Source organism: Cebus imitator, unplaced genomic scaffold (assembly GCF_001604975.1).
Source record: "Cebus imitator isolate Cc_AM_T3 unplaced genomic scaffold, Cebus_imitator-1.0 Scaffold345, whole genome shotgun sequence".
Taxonomy (NCBI): domain Eukaryota; kingdom Metazoa; phylum Chordata; class Mammalia; order Primates; family Cebidae; genus Cebus; species Cebus imitator.
The window spans coordinates 2,240,416-2,261,341 of record NW_016107660.1 but is presented as its reverse complement, the minus strand read 5'-3'; the positions used below and the strand labels follow the sequence as shown (position 1 = coordinate 2,261,341).

The 20,926-nt window shown below is 41.8% G+C and overlaps 1 protein-coding gene across 8 annotated transcripts in view; it reads left to right on the top strand.

Annotated features, from left to right (window-relative positions):
• STON2 (stonin 2) overlaps window positions 1-20,926 on the top strand; it is a 174,537-nt gene that overhangs the window by 30,796 nt on the left and 122,815 nt on the right. For 4 of the 8 annotated variants that reach the window (XR_001818360.2, XM_037730451.1, XM_017505942.2 and 1 more), the window contains exons 1-3: window positions 7,791-7,865; window positions 9,920-10,200; window positions 11,986-12,270. Coding sequence is in view for 6 of the 8 variants with exons in the window: in XM_037730451.1 (XP_037586379.1) it covers window positions 10,113-10,200; window positions 11,986-12,270 (373 nt within the window). In the remaining 2 variants the exon portion in view is untranslated. Of the gene's footprint in view, window positions 1-7,790; window positions 7,866-9,919; window positions 10,201-11,985; window positions 12,271-20,926 lie in introns of those variants that run through there. The other 4 variants (XM_037730452.1, XM_017505940.2, XM_017505944.2 and 1 more) reach the window with 3 other exon arrangements.

Sequence of the window (20,926 nt, the reverse complement as noted above, 5' to 3'; positions counted from 1 at the left end):
GAGAACCCTTGGCCAGCCTGGAGTGCACATGTACACACTGAAACCATACAGAGCTTAATAGAGTGGCTGCTTCAGGATTGAGAATGGGACAAAGATACTAGTCATCAGACAATACTGGGGGACATTGGTGGTCTAGCCCAGTCATAGTATAAAGAGCTCCTTAATGTCTTATTAACATCCCAAGCATCAGCAAAGATACGGAAAGCCTGTGTCTTAGGGGTGAGGACCATGCTCTCAAGGAGAGTCTGTAAATTTTTTTCTATAAATGGCCAGTAGTTATTATTATTGACCACTAATTATTTCAGTCCCTGTGAGCCATACAGTATCTGTCACAGCTACTCAACTCTGCTATTGTAGAGCAAAAGCAGCCATAGACAATATGTAAACTAATGGGTGTGGCTGGTAAATATACTGATAATACAACTTTTTTTTTTTTTTGAGACAATCTCACCGTGTTGCCCGGTCTGGAGGGCGGTGGTATGCGATCTCGGCTCACCGCAACCTCCGCCTCCTGGGTTCAGGCAATTCTCCTGCCTCAGCCTCCTGAGTAGCTGGGATTACAGGCACGCGCCACCATGCCCAGCTAATTTTTTTTTGTCGTTTTAGTAGAGACGGGGTTTCACCATGTTGACCAGGATGGTCTCGATCTCTTGACCTCGTGATCCACCCGCCTCGGCCTCCCAAAGTGCTGGGATTACAGGCTTGCGCCACCGCGCCCGGCCAGATAATACAACTTTATCAAAAAAGGCAGAGGGCCAGACTTAGGCTGTGGCTGTAGTTTGCCAGCCCCTGCTCTAGAGTAAGATTTACTTTAAACCTACACTAACAAAACCTAGAACCAAGCCCTGTGTATTAGTCAGGGTTCTCTAAAGGATAGGATAGATGTATTAATAGGATAGATGTATATATGAAGGGGAGTTTATTAAGGAGTACTGATCACAAGGTGAAGTCCCACAATAGGCTGTCTGCAAGCTGAGGACCAAGGAAACCAGTCAGAGTCCCCAAACCTCAAAAGTAGGGAAGCTGGCAGTGCTGCCTTCAGTCTGTGGCCAAAGGCCCAGGAGCCCTTGGCAAATCACGTGTGTAAGTCCAAGAGCTGAAGTACTTGGAGTCTGCTGTTTGAGGGCAGGAAGCATTGAGCATGGGAGAAAGATGACGGCTAAAAGACTCGGCAAGTCTGGTCATTGGTCATTCCACTTTCTTCTGCCTGCTTTATTCTAGCCATACCAGCAGCTGATTAGATGGTGCCCACCCATTCCACTGACTCAAATATTAATCTCCTTTGGCAACACCCTTACCGACACACCTGGGAACAATACTTTGCGTCCGTCAGTCCAATGAAGTTGACACTCAGTATTAACCATCATACCCTGTTAAGATCTGCAGGGGAGACAGAGTTTAGAAATCTACTTCTATAGCAATTAGAGGCCTTGGGAAACAAATTAGCTCAATGAAGTAAAAGACCAAGCTTTATAGACACTCTAGGTGAGTAGTGCATGGTCAAACTGCCTGCTGGAACAAAAATCATTACTCTGCAGGGGAAAGTCAAATCCAGACGGTCTTTGGTGTATCACCAACAATTATTAGGTATGCAAAAAAAGAAAAAAAAAATCAGTAGAAATTAATCCCAAATAGTCCAAAGGTTGGATTTAGCAGACAAAGCCTTTAAAGCAGCCATTATAAATATGTTCAAAGAACTAAAGGAAAATATTGTCACAATGCATGTGAATACATAAGGCATCTCACTAGAGAAATAGAGGGTATAAAAGAAAATTCTAAAATGGAAAAGCTGAATAACTAAGATAGGAAATTCACAGGATAAGCTTCTGGGAGGATGGAGATGAGAATAGCAAGAGTCAGTGAACCCAAGGACAGATGAACAGAAGAGATGGAAAAGGGGCAGAAAAACACATTTGAAGAAATACTCAGTTTTTCCAAATTTAATGAAAAAGTGACTCCACTAACTTAGAGTAAAATGAGTTCTAAGAAAACTACATCCAAACACTATAGTCAGTTGTTGAAAATAAAAGATAAAAAGAAAATCTTGAAAGCCATTAGAGGAAAAGACACATTATATAAGCATAGGTAATTACATACAGTCAGCTGCTCACTAGAAGCATTCAGACCAAAACCAAAATACTGAAGGAAAAGTTCTATCTCTTGTGAAAAATAGTCTTCAAAATCAAGGATGAAATTAAAAAATGGACTAGTTTAGAGCAATGCTGTTCAATAGGAATATGCCATGAGGCCGGGTGCAGTAGCTCGCGCCTGTAATCCCAGCACTTTTGTGAGGCTTTGGGAGGATTGCTTGAGCCTAGGAATTTGAGACCAGCCTGGGCACCTTTGTGAGACCCTGTCCGTACAGAATTTTCTTTTTTAATTAGCTGGATTTGTTGGTGTGCACTTACAGACCCAGCTACTCAGGAGGCTGAGGTGGGAGGATCACCTGAGCCTGCAGAGGCCGAGGCTGTAGTGAACTGTGATGATGCTCTTGTACTCCAGCCTGAGCAAGAGTGAGATCCTGTCTCAATTAAAAAGGGAAGAAATATAGCATGAGCTACGTATGTATGATTTTAATTTTTTAATAATTTCATTTTTAAAAGTTAACAGAAACAGGTGAAATTAATTTTAACAGTATGTTTTACTTAAGCTAATACATCCAGGATAGCATGTTAACATGAAATCAGTATAAAATTATTAGATATTTTACACATTTTTATACTCTTTAAAATCTGGTATATATTTTACACTTAAGGAAAAACTCACTTGGATCAGTGACATATCAGTAGTCCTTGTTTCTGGTGTCTACTGTATTGGAATTGGATGATATAATTTTAGATCAAAGAGGAAGGAGAGTAAACGTATTTCCCTATATCCAGATTTTCTCCGAAGCTAGTTTAGAAGCTAGTTTACACAGAGTTTAGCCTTCCTAAAACATTTACTAACATCTCAAAAGAGCTGAAGAGGCTACCTAGTGTATGTTAAATTCATTCATTCATTCATTCAGCTGTTTACTCAACCAACATTTACTAAAAGCCATGCCCTATTTTTTTTTTTTTTTTTTTTGAGATGGAGTCTCACTCTGTCACCCAGGTTAGAGTGCAGTGCGCAATCTTGTAAGCAATTCTCCTATCTCAACCTCCTGAGTAGTTGGCATTACAGGCACCCACCAACACACCCAGCTAATTTTTGTATTTTTGGTAGAGGCGGAGTTTCACCATCTTGGCCAGGCTGGTCTTGAACTCGTGACCTCGTGATGCACCTGCCTCAGCATCCCAAAGTGCTGGGATTACAGGCATGTGCCACCATGCCTGGCCAGCCATACCCTATTCTAAGAGTTAAAGATATCAGTAAGCAAAATATCCAGCCCCTTTCCTCATATAGCCACAGTAGCAAATAATTTCATTATAATTTGGTAAATGAGTATAGGTTAAGGTAGTATCAGCATTCAGAAGATATGGGGGATAAGGGACAAGTGGGAAGTATGGTACTTTACTTACTGGAAGTTGAGGCATACCACCATAGGTCAGAGTTCTTGGTTGCAAGCAACAGAAAGTAATTTTGGCTAATATTAGCAGGAAAGGAGTCTATTAAAAGTATTAAACAAACAGCTCATTGGATTGACAGATGACTGAAATGTGACTTGGAAAATAGATAGGAACCACAGGACCTAGCCAGCAGTGAAAAGAGCCAGAGTCACACCGTGGGTCTGGTTAGGATGCTGCACTTGTTACTGTTGCCATGGAATTGGGTTGTTCCTGCTTCTGGGTTTACATCAAGTTTCCATTGTTCATGTGCACCTTGCATGTCTTCAAGGCCCTTGTACCTTTTAGCATTCCCTTAATATTCTAGCATCCATTGACAAAGCCTGGATTAATTGCCAGGAGGGATAAAGGAGTTTTGGATATTGAGTGAGTAAAAAATAATGAGCATGCACATTATAAAGGTTTTATGGCAAAATAATTTGTGTCCTTTATCTTTGCATTTAGTGATTGCCACTTGGCATAAATGCTTGTTGAACCAAGCCTGAGATAATGATTGGGCTGAGACTTGAAGGTGAGCAGGATCTCATGAAATAAAAATGTAGGGAAAATGTATCCCAAAGATAACATTTAATCATGTATTAAATTAATAAAGATATGAATAATTGGCCGGGCGCGGTGACTCACACCTGTAATCCCAGCACTTTGGGAGGCCGAGGTGGGTGGATCACGAGGTCAAGAGATCGAGACCATCGTGGTCAAAATGGTGAAACCCCGTCTCTACTGAAAATACAAAAAAATTAGCCGGGCATGGTGGCGCGTGCCTGTAATCCCAGCTACTCAGGAGGCTAAGGCAGGAGAATTGCCTGAACCCGGGAGGCGGAGGTTGCGGTGAGCCGATATTGCGCCATTGCACTCCAGCCTGGGTAACAAGAGCGAAACTCAAAAAAAAAAAAAAAAAAAAAAAAAAAAAAAAAAAAAAAAAAAAAAAAAAAAAAAGATATGAATAATTGATCAAATAGGACAAAGTATATTCAAAAACACAGTCTTTCAAATAACTTAGTTCATCAGGAATATAGGGTTCACAAGAGGAGAGAATTGTACATGAGATTAGAGAGGTGGATCGGGGCCAGACTGACAAAGTGCCTGCATTTATACAGTTTTCGTTGAGCTGCTAACATGTGCCAGGCACTATGTTCGGTGCTAAGCACAGATGAAGCCTCTGCTCTCAGGAATCCTTTGTTCATTTCTCATGCTTCACTTTATCCTGTGAAGAGTCTTTGAGGATTTGTAAGCAGAACTGTGGCATAGCCATTTTCAGGTTTTAGGAAGACAACTCTAGCATAATAGGTTGGATAATAGGTTGGAGCGGGTGATACCAAAGGCAGGGAGACAGGTTGGAGACTCGTTAACTGTCTGTGTGAGCGATGATGAGAGGCTGAGCCAAGGCATTGACAGTGGGAATGGAGAGGGTAGGCTCAAGAACTTGAACTCGTTCTGAAACTTAGAGCTTCTTTTCCAGGGCTTTTGACACCACTCCAACCCTCTTCAGGTGAACAGAATGTAACTCACCGTGGACTAGACATACCATTTCTGCTCCCCCTTCCTAAGTGTCTGTGGCCCACAGCTCTTCTGTTCAGAGCCCTCCTTTCCAGTTTAGGGTACAGCTCGGGACCACCTGTGGCTGAAGCTCTCAGAAGTCTCTTAACACTCTCACCTGTTGCTATCCTGCTTTTGGTGACTAAGGTGTCAGAAGAGGTTAGAGAGCAGAGGTTATTGTTTTAGGTCGCTGTCTCCCTGCAGTATCTCCCTGAGCTATCTCGCTGCAATTGACAGCTGCTTGAGGGCAGTGATGCTGTTTTGTTCTTCTCTGCACCCTCAGGCCCTAGAATGGGCAGAACAGAGTACCTGTTCCTGATGACTCTGGCCCCCAACTATGTGAAACATACCAGAGGTACTGGTGGCTGAAAAATTTCATCACCACGCCCCTGCCCAGCACTGTCTGAGGAAGGCTGACCTCCCTAAGCACACTTCTTGAGTCACTCTCTGCTCTTAAGCCTCCCACAGCTTCTCATTTCCCCTTGAACTCATCTTAGCTTTTAAGGTCAATCAATCCCTTCACTCCATATTTCCCAGTAGATACTTCTGCTCTCAACAGACAGAGGCTTGTTCAGACAGAAACATGCCTTGTTAAGGTCTGCTTCTGATTGCTAATGCCACTGTGGTGATCCTCTGTCCAGAGGCCATCCTCACTTGTCCCTCTGTTGGTCCAGAATCAAGGACATCCTTCAGATCTCAGAAACCCACCCAGTCCTCCCATATGGTTCCAGCCCTCGGAGATCTCCCCGTGGCTAAACCTTGTCACTTCCAGCATGTCCTTAGTAGCTGGGGCAGTTGGACTTGTATTTGCTGTTTTGTGCATCTTCAGCTCCTCAGCTGGTATTGGAAGCTGCTTGAGGGTTGCCATCTCAAGGGTAACTGATACATTTCCAGACATGTAGGTCTCATGAAAGCGTATTAGAGGACTGTCATAAGACAAAACTAATTCTATGACCCCCATCTTATCAGACAATTGCATTCTCCCTTCTACAAATGTTTGTGTATAAGCAATGCTGAGAAAGAAGTAGCTCTCTGAAATGGCAACTCCAAGACTTTATTGAAATTTTTAGTATCTCTTGGTCAGTCCTGCTGCTGTTACTGAGTCACCACTCACTTGTGGTGATTCTAAACCTCATTTTATGATTCACATTCTAAAAATGGGGTGAGGTTTTTACCAAGAAACTAATTCCAGTATGAACTTAACCTCACAATTATTGAGTTCTTCTGTGGGTTTCCAGCTGCTAGCACAGCACTTTTCAAGGTCTGATTTATTTATTTATTTTTTTTGAGACAGAGTTTCACTCTTGTTACCCAGGCTGGAGTGCAATGGCGCGATCTCGGCTCACCACAACCTCCGCCTCCTAGGTTCAGGCAATTCTCCTGCCTCAACCTCCTGAGTAACTGGGATTACAGGCACGCGCCACCATGCCCAGCTAATTTTTGTATTTTTAGTAGAGACGGGGTTTCATCATGTTGATCAGGATGGTCTTGATCTCTTGACCTCGTGATCCACCCGCCTCGGCCTCCCAAAGTGCTGGGATTACAGGCTTGAGCCACCGCGCCCGGCTCAAGGCCTAATTTCTTACAGCTTATTGGTTGTGGTTCTTCTGTGGCAAATACCTAAAATCCGTTATATGGACTTATCGTGTGGAATATGATAAGAGGTTTGCATGTGATAAATTTGTTCCACTAGTCTTCATTGGGACTACTCATTATCTGTCACCAGCCCATGTCTGGTCTGGGACAAGTGAAGGAAGGATAGATAAATCTTTAGGGCTCTTTTTTCATTCATACAGTCTGAGGAATGGTCTTGGTTCCTTGGCAAGACTGCACCTATATCTATAATGAAGAGGATTTGGAATCTGCCTTCTGGGTCCTGTTGCTGGGCACAGGACTCTACTTAGCATTGAGAACTTCTTGAACAATGACTAAAACCGGAATGTGCAAATGACAGAAATTGGGTGGTTTCAGGAACTGCATTCTCGTCCCAAGGCTTCTGTGAACAAGTTGTGCAACCTTGGGCGAGTTATTTAACAAAAGCAACAGTGATGGCAATGGCTAATATTTACAAAGGGTTTGGAATGGAGCCTGGGGCACAGTAAGCCCTCTGTAAGGTCACCTGCTGTTTTCATTGTCATTGTTACAGAGGGTTTATTGCATCCAGTCCTGAGTACTTGGTATACATGATCTCATTTAATCCTCAGAATTATGGAGTGAGTTTTATTATTCTTGCTGTACAAGGGTGAACTGAAGCTTGAAGAAGTTGAATTATGAGTCCAAGACTGTATAGGACTGAAATCCAGGCAGCCTAACTCCTGGGCCCATGATCACAATCTCTGCTGGTGCACCTGATTTCTTTGGGCCTCAGTTTTCTCATAACACCTGAAGTTATTGGTCTTTAAAACTTCTAGTTTAAAATTTTTAGATATTTTCCCCTTACCTTCACCTTCCTCTCCTGTTCCCTTCTTTACCCCAGTTAGAATTTTGCTGGGTTCATCATCACGGGATCACCAGGATGTTTCCCCCACTGAGTGATGACACTGCATGTGTCAGCATACGGACTTGTATTGTGGTTTTTTTTTTTGGAGGGTGCAGTGGGGCTGTTTTTTATTCTGCTGTCATTGAGAGAGCAGGAATCTGACTCTTCAATTTTATTGCCTTATCTTGGCACACAGCCATTACTACATTGGGTAACACACATTTGACAGGGCTTGAGAAAGGCGTCATAGGCAGAAGCCCATGGGAATCAGCTCTATGTGCCTGTGAACTCTGCGCTGCCCTCTGGTAAGATCTGGTTTGGGATACCTGCACTGTCCAGGCTATTTGCATATGTCTGGTCCTGTGGTTGGCAAGGATCTTAGGAGACGAACTTGGAGAAGAGTCTTCTGGGCTTTCCATTCTTTATATGGGGTATCCTGGCAAACTTTCACGGAGGGAGTTTCCCAGGACATTTCATTACAGTTCCATTGTAATTGATATTTGTAAACAACTTAAGTTGGGTGCTGGTCTATATATTCTGTATTCTATTGTACTTTTTTGTGGCTGTGACCATAGGGTAAGAGTGTTTTGGCTGTAGAAGACCTGGGCTTAAGGGTTGGATCTATCACTTCTTAGTATGGTGCATCTAACACAACTGCTTGTTATGGCTTCTACTTGATTACTTTGGGTGAGATCTTATTATGAAAAAAGTCTGTTAACCACTGTGCTGAGATTTGTAAACTCTTCCACTTAGAAGCCTGAAGGAAGCATTTTAAGAACCTTAGAGTACCAAAAGGGCCTAGAAACACTAAAAGTGTTAGATAAGTCACTTAATTTTTCTCAGCCCAAATTTCTTTATCCATGGAAGAATCATAGTATTATGTGTCCTACTTAACAAAATGGCTATTGAATCAAATGAAGTATGGTATGAAAATGTGTTTCTGAAAATTATAAATTCTATATAAACATTAGTTGCTTTTAGGAAGCATCATGTGCCAAAACTGATTGTTTTAAACACCAAAAAAGAAAAGCTGTTAATGTTTCTACTGTTTTGCCATGTGTAGATTGTTTTCTGGAGATGATAACCTGTAGTAAAGTTTCCTAAAGTTTTCATTGTGCACCAATGGGAAGGCTACGAGTTAAGTTGTTCTAGAAACTATCTGAATATTATGTGTATTCAGTTAATAAGAACTGATATTGCCGGGCGCGGTGGCTCAAGCCTGTAATCCCAGCACTGTGGGAGGCCGAGGCGGGTGGGTCACGAGGTCAAGAGATCGAGACCATCCTGGTCAACATGGTGAAACCCCATCTCTACTAAAAATACAAAACATTTGCTGGGCATGGTAGCGCATGCCTGTAATCCCAGTTACTCAGGAGGTTGAGGCAGGAGAATTGCCTGAACCCAGGAGGCAGAGGTTGTGGTGAGCTGAGATCGTGCCATTGCACTCCAGCCTGGGTAACAAGAGTGAAACTCCGACTCAAAAAAAAAAAAAAAAAAAAAAAAAAAAAAAAAAAAAAAAAAAAAAAAAAAAAAAAAAAAAAAAAGAACTGATATTGTTTAAGATGTATAGCAGCTCTTTTGTGGAAGCACATTAATTTTACATAAATTCAGATTTTATTAATTCATCATTAGATCAAGAGCTAGATTCAGGTTGTAAAAAGATATTAATAGCATAAACAAAATTATGTCAATCAAGAATCTTTCAGTATTCTTAGAACGTCATTGCAGTGGGAGCAAAGGCTAGACCATTATATACTAATTTAAATAGGCCTAGATTGAAAATGTTTCTCTAACTCACATTTTTCACTAGCACAGATATTCCTTATCCTCTTACTCCAAATGAACAAGATTACTTCATTTGTATTTTCCTTGATTGGTAAACCATGCTTGGTGATACCATCTGGAGATTGTGGGGTTTCTGCCAAAGATTTTAATCAGGCTTGCAAAGAGTTACCTGCCTATGGCAAGAAACTGTACTAATTTAACAGAAAAGAACTTGCTTTTATTTTGCCATCTGATAAGAGAAAGTGAAAGCATTTTGAAAAGTTTTAATATTTGTTTTATAATGATAGTATTATAGATGACATTATTTCTAAAATACAATAGTTAGGGAAATTAGAGAATCTAATTGCTGAAATTTGTGTAATTATTTACAAGTGTGATATGAAGGCTTATCTAGAGACCTTTATGCTAAAGGCAGATATTTTAGTATAAAAGGTGAGAGTATGACAGGAAAAGAGAGAAGTAAGGCAAGTTGGAAACCACCCCAAACCTTCTTGTGGGCAGTGCTAAAAACCTGTGTGGATGCGGTATAATGTGATGGTTATCCTTTTAACCTTTTTGTTTGTTTGTTAAACAGATTTCTGCTTGGCAGATTAACCAACGGCAAGAGGGGCTGATCTGTCTACATTCTGAGTACTGCCCTTGGCAAGCCACCTATAACAGACCCTGGACCCAAGTCTACCGTAGTACCCCTACCCCAGCCCACCCCAGACAGTATTCTGGGGTTCACCTGAGGTCAGCAGTGTGAAGATGATCAGTGCCTTTTTAGCATGACGACTTTGGACCATGTGATTGCCACCCACCAGTCAGAGTGGGTCTCCTTCAGTGAAGAGCCACCCTTTCCTGCCCACTCGCAGGGTAAGGAGTGCCTTCATTTCCTAAAGTGAAGAGACTGAGAGACTGTCACAGAACCATGTCTATTTGTTATGGCTTCTACTTGATTATTCTTTGGGTGGGATCTTAATATAGAAAAAAGAGTCTGTTTCTCAGTTTCTTGAGATGTGTAAGTTCTTCTGCTTAGAATTCTAAGTGGAAGCATCTTGGGAACCTTAGGGCCCTAAAAAAGAGGTCTGGAAACACCAAAAGTATTGGCTCTTTTCCCCCAAGAAACAAAAACTTAATATTTACAAAGTGCTTTACTCTCAGCCTTTTAAAAGTGTCATTGTTAAAAGTGACAGGCTCTGGAGCCACAGTGCTTGGGTTCAAATCCTGGTTGCGCCAGGAATGAGTGATACGCTTTTTGGTAGATTATTTATTTAACCTTTCCATGCATAGTTTCGTCGTCTGTTCAGTAGGGATAATCTGTACCTATCTCACAGGTTTAAGGGAATTCATACATAAAAGTGCTTAGAACAGTGCCTGGCATGTGAAAAGAGGTCAGTACGGGCATCCTTGCTCATAAGGAGGATGACTATATTGACTTTGGGGAACTTGTGCTCAGGAATGAAGGTCAAGGTAGGATCCAGGAGATACTTGCAGAGACATGTCAATTGATTCTGTTCTACTGCAGCTACCAGAGCCAACTGAAGTTATTCCAGCTTCATTTATAGTACCTAGAAAGTGTGAGTCTGCAGGTATGTGCTCCAATATGGTGGCCATGTGGTTATTGAGCCCCTCAAATGTGACAAGTCTGAATTGGGATGTGCTGTAAGCATAAAATACCTACACTAAATTTCAAAGACCTAGTTTTAAAAATTAAATAGCTTATTAATAATTTTTTTAAATTAATTACATGTTGAAATTATAAATTTTCAACATACTGGGTTGAAATATATATTATTAAAAATACACTCTCCTATTGTGTTTTACTTCTTTCATGTGGCTACTAGAAAATTTAAAATTACATGTGTGGCTGACCTTGTATTTCTGTTTGACAGTACTATAGAGGCTTTGAATATTTGTAGATGGACCAGTTGGGTAGTGATAAGAGAAAAGATTTTTATATGAATTATTTGATTAAAAAATTATACAGAAAAATGGACGTCTTTTGGTGTACAGCTGATGAATTTCAGCACATATATAGATTTATATCTCTACCACCATAATCAGGATATAGTTTTTTTTATTTTCAAAAAAGATTTTGAAGGCTGTTAAATTTTCTAGGCCCCATCAAGTGATAAAGAGCTACAAGAAGAGCCTCTGTGTCACATTCAGCTGGTCATTAGTGCACACAGGTTTGCACCTGGGGTCCTGTGGATGTGTATAGCTTAGACTGCAGAGAGTTTGAAATTTGAATGTCTCCAGACAGAAGTTCTCCTGTTCAGCTGCAGTTCCCACCAGTCTCCAAAATTTTGTTTGTCACTTGTCCCACTTGACTCAGGTATATTTCTTACTTGCCCTCTGTAAGCACTTTCTTTATCACCCCCTTTATGAGTAGATGCTGGGATGGAATAGTGAAGAAGGCTGCTAGTCTCTGCCTGCCAGGATACTGACTGGAGACATGCTGTGTGGACAGCCTTTACACATGATTAGGGAACCAGTCATTTAACATGAAGTCAGGTGGTTTTGGCTCTTTCTTCTCCCCACCCATTGCAGTGGCGACTCTTGCAGGTACCCCATGGCCATCCTTAGTTTTTGCCTCCATGAGATGGATCTGAAGAGTGGCCTTCCTCCCATGATGTTGGTGTCTGGTATCTGTTTCAGGGGGCACAGAAGAGCACCTCCCAGGATTGTTATCTTCCTCAGACCAGTCCGAGAGCTCCTCTGGGGAGAACCATGTGGTGGATGGAAGCTCTCAAGACCATTCCCACTCGGAGCAGGATGACTCCTCGGAAAAGATGGGCCTCATTTCTGAAGCAGCTTCCCCACCTGGGAGCCCTGAGCAGCCTGCACCTGACCTGGCCTCAGCCATCAGCAACTGGGTTCAGTTTGAAGACGACACGCCCTGGGCCAGCACATCTCCACCTCATCAGGAAACAGCCGAGACAGGTGAGAGGGTAGGAAGGGTCCAGCTTGGGTATATGCTCAGCAGGGATACTTTTCAGTGAGAGGTGTGTAGGGCTGCCAGGGTTCCATTTCACCTGCCACCTAAGCTTGAAGTACCGGTTACGTGAGGAGAGCAGACAGAGTTCTCATCTGGTTTAATTCTGTAATGCGTTTTTGTTGACGTAAGCAAACAAAAGAATTTATGTATTCTAGGACATTTTTAAACCTTTACCCTTGTCCCTGGCTGTTGATTTCTCTTTAAAATAATGCATATACATTTATCTACCGGGATTGGAATTATATTTACTCAGCTTCTAAAATTGTAAGCTTCTTGCATATAGAAATGAATGTGTCTGTTGGGCGTGGTGGCTTATGCCTATAATCCCATCACTTTGAGAGGCCCAGGTGGGTGGCTTACTTGAGGTTAGGAGTTTGAGACCCACCTGGCCAACATGGAGAAACCCCATCTCTACTAAAAATATAAAAATTAGCTGGGCATGGTCGTGCACTTCTGTAATCCCAGCTACTCAGGAGACTGAGGCACAAGAATCGCTGAACCTGGGAGCAGAGGTTGCAGTGAGCTGAGATCATGCCACTGCAGTCCAGCCTGGGTGACAGATGTAGCGAGACTCTGTCTCCAAAAACTAAAAAATAAAAAAAGAGAAATGAATGTGTCTGAAAGTGTGGACCACTGACCATATCTAACAAAGTCACCAATAGGGTTTGTTAAACATGGATATTCTCACACTCTGGAACTCTTGAATCCAAATCTTCATGGGTAGGGATGGTTGTTCATGATAAATCTTTGTGGTATTTCAATGGCCAGAGGCTGCACGGGGCAGCTTAGTAAAGCTGTAGGAGTTGTTAGTCCCCACCTTGGTGACCTGGCTACTTCTTTGTTGTGCATTGAAGCCACAAGCGATTGGATAAGCTTTGGGACTGTGTTAGTTTTCTGTTTGCTGCTGTAACAAGTCATCACAAGGCTTAAATAACATGAGTTTATCATCTTATTATTATGTATTTCAGAAGTCCATCATGGGTGTCACTGGGCCAAAATCAAGGTGTTGGCAGGGCTGTGTTCCTTTCTGGAGGCTCTAGGGGAAAGTCTGTTTTCTGGCCCTTTCCAACTTTCAGAGGCTGTCAGCATTCCTTGGCATGTGGCTCCTTCCTCTGTCTCCAAAGCCAGGAATGTGGCATCTCTCTGTGCCTGTCTTCTGAAGTCACATCTTTCTTTGAATTCTGCCTCTGTCTTCCATTAAGGACCTCTGGTTACACTAGGCTCACCAGGGTAATGTCCCCCATCTCAAAGTCCTTAAAATAATCACATCAGTAAAGTTTCTTTTGCCATATAAAATAACATATTCACAGGTTCTAGAAATCAAGATGTGGACATCTTGGGGTGGAATGGGAGGCATTATTCTGTCTACCACAGACACCTACTAGCAAAAAGCAGTGTTGGTATATTTTTCTCTTGGTGGGTTAAATGTTTTGCTAGTGTTACTTTCTAAGGCCATTTCCTTTGTTTTTCAGTGTGTTTTTAATACCAATAAAAATGATTTTAAGAAATAATGAAACATAATTCTGTAACAAACATTTTTATACAATAATTTGCACATTTATGTATACTTTTTCATATTTAAACATCAGATATCTTTTTTTTTTTTTTTTTTGCTTGCTCATTTTCTTTTCTTTTTTGAGATTGAACCTTACTCTGTCACCCAGGCTAAAGTGCAGGGGTGCAATCTTGGCTCATGGCAACCTCCGCCTTTGGGGTTCAAGTGATTATCATGTTTCAGCCTCTCGAGTAGCTGGGATTACATGCACCCACCACCAAGCCCAGCTAATTTTTGTGTTTTTAGTAGAGACAGGGTTTCGCCTTGTTGGCCAGGCTCGTTCCAACCTTTTGACTTCAGGTGATCCACCCACCTCGGCCTCCCAAAAGGCTGGGTTAGGCATGAGCCCTGTGCTCAGCCTAAACATCAGATTTCTGCATGAATTGTTGAGAGTCATGAATCTCAGTGCAGCATGGAAGAAGTGACAGGTCCAGACAGGCTTCCCTTACTGAATACCTAACTCTGACAAGGCTCTGGGCTAAGTGTGGATGCATATAGGGAAAAGTTACCAAACATTGGGCAGTGAATCAGCACGGAAGTATGTTACTTCTGCTTAATATGATACATTTACTGCATACTTATTGTCTCCGTTTCTGTGCTCAGTGCCTTAGCTATATCTTCTTGTACTCCTTACAACAATTGTATGAGGAAGGTATCAATATTAATCCATATTACACATGATGGCGGAGGCTCAGCCAGACAGTTCTTTGGAGATTCAAGGTTTTGTGCTAGGAAATGGCGGTAGAGCTTCTGCACCAGAACCACTGGCCCAAGGTCTTGGAGTAGCCTAGGGATGCACTGTGCTCTCCTTCCATTTGCCTCACTCTTCCTGCTGCTCCTGCTGCTCCTGCTGATGCTCTAGTATCCTCTGCCCCCTCATTACCCAGGAGGCAATGGGGGCAAGGAATGGAAGGTAAGTGATGGTGGGGTGCTCTTTCCCCACTTTGCTGCCCTAATACGGCCATGCCTTCAGGTCATGCATTGTATTCATGCCATTCAGATTCTTTCACTTCTTGTTTGTGTTTGTACCTTATCTTTAGCCCCAAAGATTTCCTGATTGCTCAAAACTATTTATATGACAGTCAGTTCCTTCAACTCTTCCTGATGTTTGCAAAACTAATTTTGAGATTAGTCATAATTATGTTGCCCCCATCTGACTGAGGATCTTATTTTGTGACTGACAGTGCTTTTGGTATATTGTGAAAGCTTTACCCTTTAAGGCAGCAATTCACAGTGTGGCCCATAGACCTTGGTGTCTCCTAAGACCCTTTCAAGGAGTCTTTGGGATTAAAATCATTTTCATTCTAAGATGTTATTTGCCTTTGACTGTATTGACATTTGCATTGATAGGGTAAAACTTTTGGCCATTGTTTACCCACAGTAAAAACAATGCCTATTTTGCCGAACAGTGCCCTTGCTGAGGCAGTAAAAATTATTAATTTCTTGACATCGTGATTCTTGAGTATGTCTTTAACATTCTCTGACAGATTGGGAAAAATACATGAAGCACTTTTGCTCCATCTTAAATTGTAATAATTATCTTGAAAAAGAGGTTTTTTTTTAATTTTTAAGAATTCAGTTTAAAAATTAAAGTTATTTTGCAGTTATTATTAAAAATCAAATAATGCAAAGAGTTCTTTATGAACAAAATATCAGTATTTTAAAGACAAGATCCAATTAACACTTGCATGACTATGCCACACTTGCCCAGCCTTATCCTGCGCCTGGTGTTACAGGACTTTTCCTAAAGTTCAGCTAAAGGTGGGGTCCTTGTCTGTCCCACAGTCATGAAAATTCAGGCTTGCCGATGGTTTGAAGGGTAAGTAAAGCAGGGTTTTATTGGGTGAAAGGGAAAAAAAAGAGGGAAACGGGTACTCTCAGCATGCCAGAGTTTAGAGCGTTTCCCATCGCAGTTGGGATCCCAGGTTCCACTCAGGAAGAGGAGGGGCCCGGCTCTTTCCCCCTGCAAATGGCACAAACTTATGTGGCTCCACCCCAGTGCACAGGCCAGTTGGAGTTTTTCTGGGGACCCCCTCCCTACTGGCTGTCTCACTGGTTCTAATAAAACTTTATTTACAGAAATAGTCAACCTAGGCCAGGCATGGTGGTGCCCACCTGTAAACCCAGCACTTTGGGAGGCCGAGATGGGCAGATCATGAGGTCAAGAGATCAAGACCATCCTGGCCAACATGGTGAAACCCTGTTTCTACTAAAAATACAAAAAATAGCCAAGCGTGGTGGTGCGTGCCTGTCATCCCAGCAACTCAGGAGGCTGAGGCAGGAGAACCGCTTGAACCTGGGAGGAGGAGGTTGCAGTGAGCCGAGGTTGCAACACTGCACTCTAGCCTGGCGACAGAGCGAGACTCCGTCTCAAAACAAACAAACAGAAATAGTCAGCCTGTGAGCTATAGTTTACTGCTTTGATTTTGATTTGATATTATTAAAATATTGTATTACAATGTTATTTTGATTACTGAGTTTTTGGCATTCCCTTAAATTTTCCATCCAAGGCAAGTCCTAAGCCTAATCCCAGCCCTCTATTGTCCTGAGAATAAAAGATTTATTAATATTACTAGAGAATAAATCAAGAAGTGACAATGTTCAAATGCATGAAAACATAATTTTGTCTTGAAAACTGCTCAAGTATGAATAATTCCATCTGTTTATATGTGTGAAAATTTCACGCAACTCTGTGGAGATGGAGTTTTTTGCTTTAGGAGGGTCCTGTAGGATTGGTTCCCAGCAGACTTGATGCCCAGTCTGTAGGCAAGAAGCAGAAATAAACCATGCGTAGGACCAGCCCCACCTCAAGAAGTGTTTCTAGCCTAGAAACCCAAGAAGCACAGGGAATGGTGCACAGCATTAGGGTGGTAAAGAAAATGGTAATAAATCCAAGGGTCCAATTCAAAATTTTCTGCCTATACCCAACTCGACCCATCAGTGAACCTACACTGAATCAAAAGCTGCAGGGTACATTCCTATTACCCAAACTAACGTCTCTCACATAGACTAATTCCCTCATGGGTTTCCTCCCATGGACGCGTTTAACAATAAGGATAGAGTCACTGGCAGAGCTAAGGCCAAGTGATAAACAGGAGAGACTAGGTGTTAGACCCCCCACCACCACATCATGGATAATGTAGACATTCCCCAAGGTAGACAGTCATTTCATTCTGGAGGCTGTTGTGCAGCTCAGATTTTAATTTGAATCCAAAATGTTTAGATACATGTGCTGTATATTGCAATAATACCCCACATGTAACTGTAGGCATTACACAGAAATCACACGGATATGTGCAGCAATAGAAACAGAGGGACACTTGCTGCAATCACTGTTGCCTGCCCTATTCTTTCGTTAATACTAAGCTGAATAATGACTCCGAAAGACATCAGGTTGTCCTCCCTGGAAGCTATCAATATTATCATATTTGGGAAAAGGGTCTTTGTAGATGTGATTACGGCTTTTGAGATGGGGAGATAATCCTGGATTATCTGTGGGCCTTAGCTGTGATCATATGCATCCTTATAAGAGAGTGGCAGAGGGCAATTTTGCTTACACAGAAGAGAAGGCACTGTGAAGATGAAGCAGAAAGACATTTGAAAAGGCTGATCTTAAAGATTTTAGTGACCAAGACACAGCCAAGGAATGTGGGCAGCCACCAGAAGCTGCAAGAGACAAGAAACAGATCGTTCCCCTAAAGCCTCTGTGGGGCATGCAGTCCTGCTGACATCTTGATTTTAGCACAGTGATTCTCATCTCAGACTCTGGCCTCCAGAACTATGAGAGGATAAATTACTGTTGTTTTAAGATACCAAATTGGTGGTAATTTGCTATAGCAGCCATAGGAAACTAATGTACTAAGTCTTTAAAATCTTAAAATGGAACCCTTTGCATAAGGCTGAGAATGAGTCAGTCTGAATTAGGGGAACATCTGCAATGATGCAGGGCATTTTTTAAAGCAGATATGTGCATGTCACTGTGCCTTGTCCCTGGACCTTACAGCTCTTTATAATTTACTCATTGAGTCACCAAATATTTACTAAGTACTTCCTCTGTATAGTTCTGCTAGGTGTGGGTATTAAAAGACAGCACAGTGCTCAGAATTGAGCAGAAATCCATTGAGCTTCTTCCTGGATCCTTTAGTAGCAAACCAGAGCCAACCTGTGCTCCTATGATTACCCCTGTCTCTTGCAGTTGATTGTCTTTCAACCACTACTTGTCTTATTTTTTAAGTTTTTCTTTTTTTTTTTTTGAAATGGAGTCTCGCTCTGTCACTTAGGCTGCAGTCCAATGGTGCGATCTTGGCTCACTGCAGCCTCCTTGGGTTCAAGTGATTCTCCTGCCTCAGCCTCCCAAGTAGCTGGGATTACAGGTGTGTGCCACCACACCCAGCTAATTTTTGTATTTGTAGTAGAGACGGGGTTTCACCATGTTGGCCAGGCTGGTCACAAACTCCTGACCTCAAATGATCTGCCCACCTTGGCCTCCCAAAGTTCTGGGATTACAGGTGTGAGCCACTGCGCCTGGCCTAAGTTTTTCATTTCATATACCTGAGAATTTGGAACTGGCTCTGAGGAGGCAAAGGAAGATTCTGGGAGAATTACTTGCCGGAGAAGTTCATTTTATAACAGGTACATCTATTGTCTTTTCCTGTGAAGGATGAAAATCAGAATTTAAAGCAATTTCCCTTGTTAGTTATCATTTACTTCTGGGGCTTCCCCAAAGCTCTTACTCAGTTTTACCAGTTTTTCTCACTTGGAGAAAGTGGGCTTCTAGGATGAACTTTTGTCTAAATTGGCTACCTAGCTGTGGGCCAAGTAGCGCCCACATGGCCCACATCTAGGTGGCCAAGTTAGATAAAATGGTCCTCTGCTGCTTTTTGTCTAATCTGACCACATGGAAATGATTTGCCCATCAATTTCTCATTTATCCACTCTAAAAATCCTTTTCTTAGTTTATTAATTTCCATCTGTCAGATGTTAGATCTATTTTGGGCTATAGCTTCACTCATGTAGATTGAACAAACTCTTTTTAGCATGGATAAGACACGAATGAAATGGAATTAGGGCAAGAGAGATGTTTGGTGTGCTGTATGCAAAAATTTTGAATCTTTGGTGAACTTTGGAGTATGTAGGTGTGTCTCTGTGCATGCAAGAAAAAAAGTTCAGCCAGAAAAAAAAGGATCAGTGGAAACTAATTTTTAGCTTTAGCCCTCTTCTCAATCACATCAGCATCACCAGAACAAACTGACTCTTTCCTGTATATAATATATAGTTGCAGTGTTTAGTTTCTTCCCATTTTACTCCTCATATTCTATTTACTTCTATTAAAATCCTCTACTTTCTGATCAGATGTGTTCGTGTTGGCAGAGATGGAAAAATGTTTATCTTGGTACCTGTCTCACGCAACCCCTTTGTGGATGTTGTTTTGTGAGAAGGTCCTGATCTTGGCCTAAGAAAAAGGTGGGAGGAGAAGGAGGAGGAGAAGTGGAACTGATTAGTGCTGTTCCTAGTTTTAATTTCTGGAAGAAAAAGTGGAACCTTACTTAGCCAGCTGTTTTGTACCTGAACATCCTGGCTTGCAGAGAGAAGCTGGGAGAGAGAATCACACATATACAGACACACACACGGAATAGCTAGGTTATCTGGGATATTCCTTTCCCATCCCCCAATTCCCTTTCTTCCACTCTTTGAAGTTTTTCTGGCAGATGAAGAGTAAAAAACAAAAGAATACATCTTTTAAACTGTGCCACCTAAGAATAAAGCCAAGAGAGCATTGGACTTCAGCCTGGAAATGGAATGTACTATTTGCCCTAATTAAAATGCAACAAGGCTATAGGCACAGTGGAGCTAGGGACAAAGAGACTGTCATTAATGGTAAATCTCTTATTTTTTTTAATGGTATTTAAATGGTTAGAAGCTGCACTGGGAACCTTAGAGAAGCCAGGGAGTTGTTAGTCCCCACCCTGGTGACCTGGCTACTTATTTTATTGTGTACTGAAGCATACCAAGGTTGATTGGATAACCAGGAGCAACAGCTGGTAGGCAAAACAACTCCAGAAGTGCTTAAATTCATCAAGGCAACAACTTTCTCTTGGTCTTTAATTAGGGCAGGATTGGAAGTGAATAAGTGCCAGCATGGTTGGCCTGGGAAAACAGGAGGTACACAGTCTCCTTAGAAACCTATGATTAAAATCAAATGAGAGTGACAAAAGCCCTTTTTTTTTTTTTGGAGACACAGTCTTGCTTTTGTCACCCAGGCTGGAGTGCAGTGGCACAATCTCAGCTCGCTGCAATCTCCGCCTCCGGGATTCAAGCGATTCTCCTGCCTCAGCCTCCCAAGTAGCTGGGATTACAGGCACCTGCCACCATACAGGCTAATTTCTATATTTTCGGTAGAGATGGGGTTTTACCATGTTGGCCAAGCTGGTCTCAAACTCCTGACCTCAGGTGTTCCACCCACCTCAGCCTCCCAAAGTGCCGGGATTACAGGCATGAGCCACTGTGCCTGGCCTGACAAAAGCCTTTTTATAACCATATATATGGGAAAGACAGCATAAGTTCTGCAGTCCTGAGTTTACTAGAAGTGAGGGAGCATGTGGAATCATTCCCCTTGAATCTTTTATGAAGGTTGTGTTTAACATTAAAACCCTTGAAATTTGATGGAGACCAAATGAGGGATTCATACCTCTTTAACTTCATACCTCTTTGATCCCTTTGGCTCAGGCCATGTCGATAAATGATCTCTTTAGAAATATTTTATTAGAACCTTTAATGTTGAATACTTAAATTAGCCACAAGAACACTGTTCACATCTCTGGTTTGAGGATGCCATATGATTTAAGGTTGTATGGTGAAAAATGTTATGACATTTAACTGAAAACTCATTTGTTCAACTCTGAACTAGATGCATAGATATTCTACAAAACCATGAGCAGAACCGGAGTGTTTAAAGAAAAAAAAAAAAAAAACCTTCTGGTGAATCTATTTAAATCAAAATTTTCTGTAGTTCTCTAAAGAAATTTTTTTGAAAGTGAACCTAAACC